Source organism: Tupaia chinensis, unplaced genomic scaffold (assembly GCF_000334495.1).
Source record: "Tupaia chinensis unplaced genomic scaffold, TupChi_1.0 Scaffold000253_1, whole genome shotgun sequence".
Classification (NCBI taxonomy): Eukaryota; Metazoa; Chordata; class Mammalia; order Scandentia; family Tupaiidae; genus Tupaia; species Tupaia belangeri.
The window spans coordinates 376,616-379,015 of NW_006159733.1; the positions used below are offsets into that span (position 1 = coordinate 376,616).

The following is a 2,400-nucleotide window of genomic DNA, read 5'->3' on the forward strand; positions in this document are numbered from 1 at the left end:
GGTCAATTTTAAAAATAAGTGAATGAATAAATAAAATTAAATAAATAATCCTTAAGCAAAAAAGTAAGAGATTGTGAATCTCCGGAATGGCCACAGCTGTCATGAGCGCTAAAGGATGACTAAAACGCAGGTGGGAAAGGAGGAGAAGTGTTCGTAGTAAAAGAGATAGCATAGCATGCAGATCAAATTTTGCTGACAAGAATGTCAGTAAACTGTCAGCAGTTTTGCTGAGTTTAAATCCTTCGATGTGAAATTCTCTGGGATAATGAGGCTTTTTTCTAGGATTTGAAATGCTTCATAAACCAAAACATTTCACTTTTTAAAACTTTTACTTGTCTTTTCTTTTAATCATTTTGAAAGAAATGGAATTTTCACACAAGAATGCTTCTCACGTGCTTTCTATTGTTCTTAGACTGTTACAGAACACCAGAAGGGATGGGTTTCACTGAAACACAATTTGAGCTGCCCTCGTATGGAGACTCTGAGAAAATGACGTACACAGAACAAGCCAGCAAAAGACATCATTGCATGAGGCTGACCTGGTAATTAATTATTTTCTTTCAAAAGAAAAATAAAGCCTCCTTTTGTCTCAGGTTTCATGAAAAATTAGACCCAGGCTAGCTACAGTGGCACAGCCATAATCCAATGTTCCACAATGCGAGGCCACATGGGAAGTTCCCAGGTTCGCATCCCAGGGTCTCCCAGGGTCTCCCAGGCACACACCCGTGATTCCAACCAAATGAGTCTAGACATGGATCACAACATGAAGACCCTGTTGAGACTGCTTGCTCGCTCTCTCTTTCACTCTTGCTCTCACTCTCTCTCAATAAATAAACTTTAAAATAAATATGAAAGTTTGTGTATATGTAAAATTAAACCTAGAAGGTGATAGACATGTTAATTCACATGACTGGTATAATCATTTAAATATTTAAGAACATCATATTATGTACCTTAAACATATACAATCAACATTGAAACAAAAAAATAGAATCTTTTCTAGAAAATAAATTATAGTTTATTCAAAAAGGAAAAAATTAAACCCTTCACCACAGAGTTCACTAATAGTGTTGAAGAATTTGGGGGATGTGGTGACCTGAATGCATACCTCAGAAGCCTCCCTCCAACTGCTACTCAGCAAAACAGCTTGGCCAACTGGTGGAGACTACAACATGAGTTCAAGACCAAGAGCTCTTGGGAACTAGCAGTTAGCGTAATGGCTATGTCTCTGGACTCCCATGTAGTCAACCACGGTTCATGTCCCAGACCCAGTGGCTTAAAACTCACGCCAGGCATGTGTGTGTGTGTGCCCAAGATCCCGAGAGGAGAATGGAGGAGAAGTGATTGCAGCGTGACCATCCCCCCGGGAGAATGATTTCTCGCTTTCTGTCTCTATGTCTCTCTCTGTCTGTCTGGCGAGTGCACGCGCCCTATAGTGAAAATCTCTCCAAAAAAAAAAAAAAGACTAAGATCTCTTTGGCACTATGGCTTTATTTCCCTTGTGCCCAGCCTGGGGCTTAGAGAGGCATATAGAGGTCAATGGACCTCCTCTAGACGACCTTCAGGCATAGAGGTCAATGGACCTCCTCTAGACGACCTGGAGGGCCTGCTCCTTCTTTTGGCCACTGGATCTGCATGACCACACAAAGTTCCACCCATCCCTAAGATGGAACTGGGAACCAGAGAGATAAGTCTTCCTTCTAGGATCTCACCAGGAGACTCTCCCTCTTTAGCATTAGTTTGCCACCTGCCTACCCAACTGGATCTTGACCTTAATTGTTCCAGAGTTTGGATTTACCATCATTCTAAAACCTCATGGTTACAAATAACTCTTGGAAACAAAATCAACAAGCATTATCTGAAAAGTTGTCCATGGAACTATAAAGCACTGATGGTAGTTATCCATACGTCAATCCAATAGTTAATCTAGCTATTACAACTATTTAATAAATCTTAACTGTGCACCAGTTTATATATGAAAACATCTGTGATAGGGAAGCTATCTCTGAGGCCCCACCATGGGCCTAGAGGTACCAGAGACTGTGGAGCTCTCCTTAGGCAGAATGCAAAGCTATTCAAATGTCTGGCTGACTCAGCCTGCATTCTAAGCACTCAAGTAAAAAATAAACATACAGTTTGCACCTTTGTGTTAGCAATTGCTAGCAAGCATTTATTTATTTATTTATTTTTGTGCCTTTTTTATTATTGCTTATACATTTAATCACTATGTATCATTTAGATTGTAAAGAGACTTTACCCAGCATGATATACACCTCAGTCCAGCCCAATTGAGAATACTATACATCAACAAATAATAAACCATATCTGTGTCCCACAAATGTCTTACCTCTCTAGTTTTTTCCCCAAATTTCCTTTCCTATGCTCTACCCCTCCCACACT

The 2,400-nt window shown here is 40.1% G+C and overlaps 1 protein-coding gene across 1 annotated transcript in view; it reads left to right on the top strand.

Moving 5' to 3' along the window:
• The window catches only part of DNAH6 (dynein axonemal heavy chain 6), a 314,451-nt gene that overhangs the window by 44,505 nt on the left and 267,546 nt on the right, over positions 1 to 2,400 (top strand). The window contains exon 8 of the mRNA XM_006149128.1: positions 413 to 542. Within this exon, the coding sequence (XP_006149190.1) occupies positions 413 to 542 (130 nt within the window). The remainder of the gene's footprint in view (positions 1 to 412; positions 543 to 2,400) is intronic.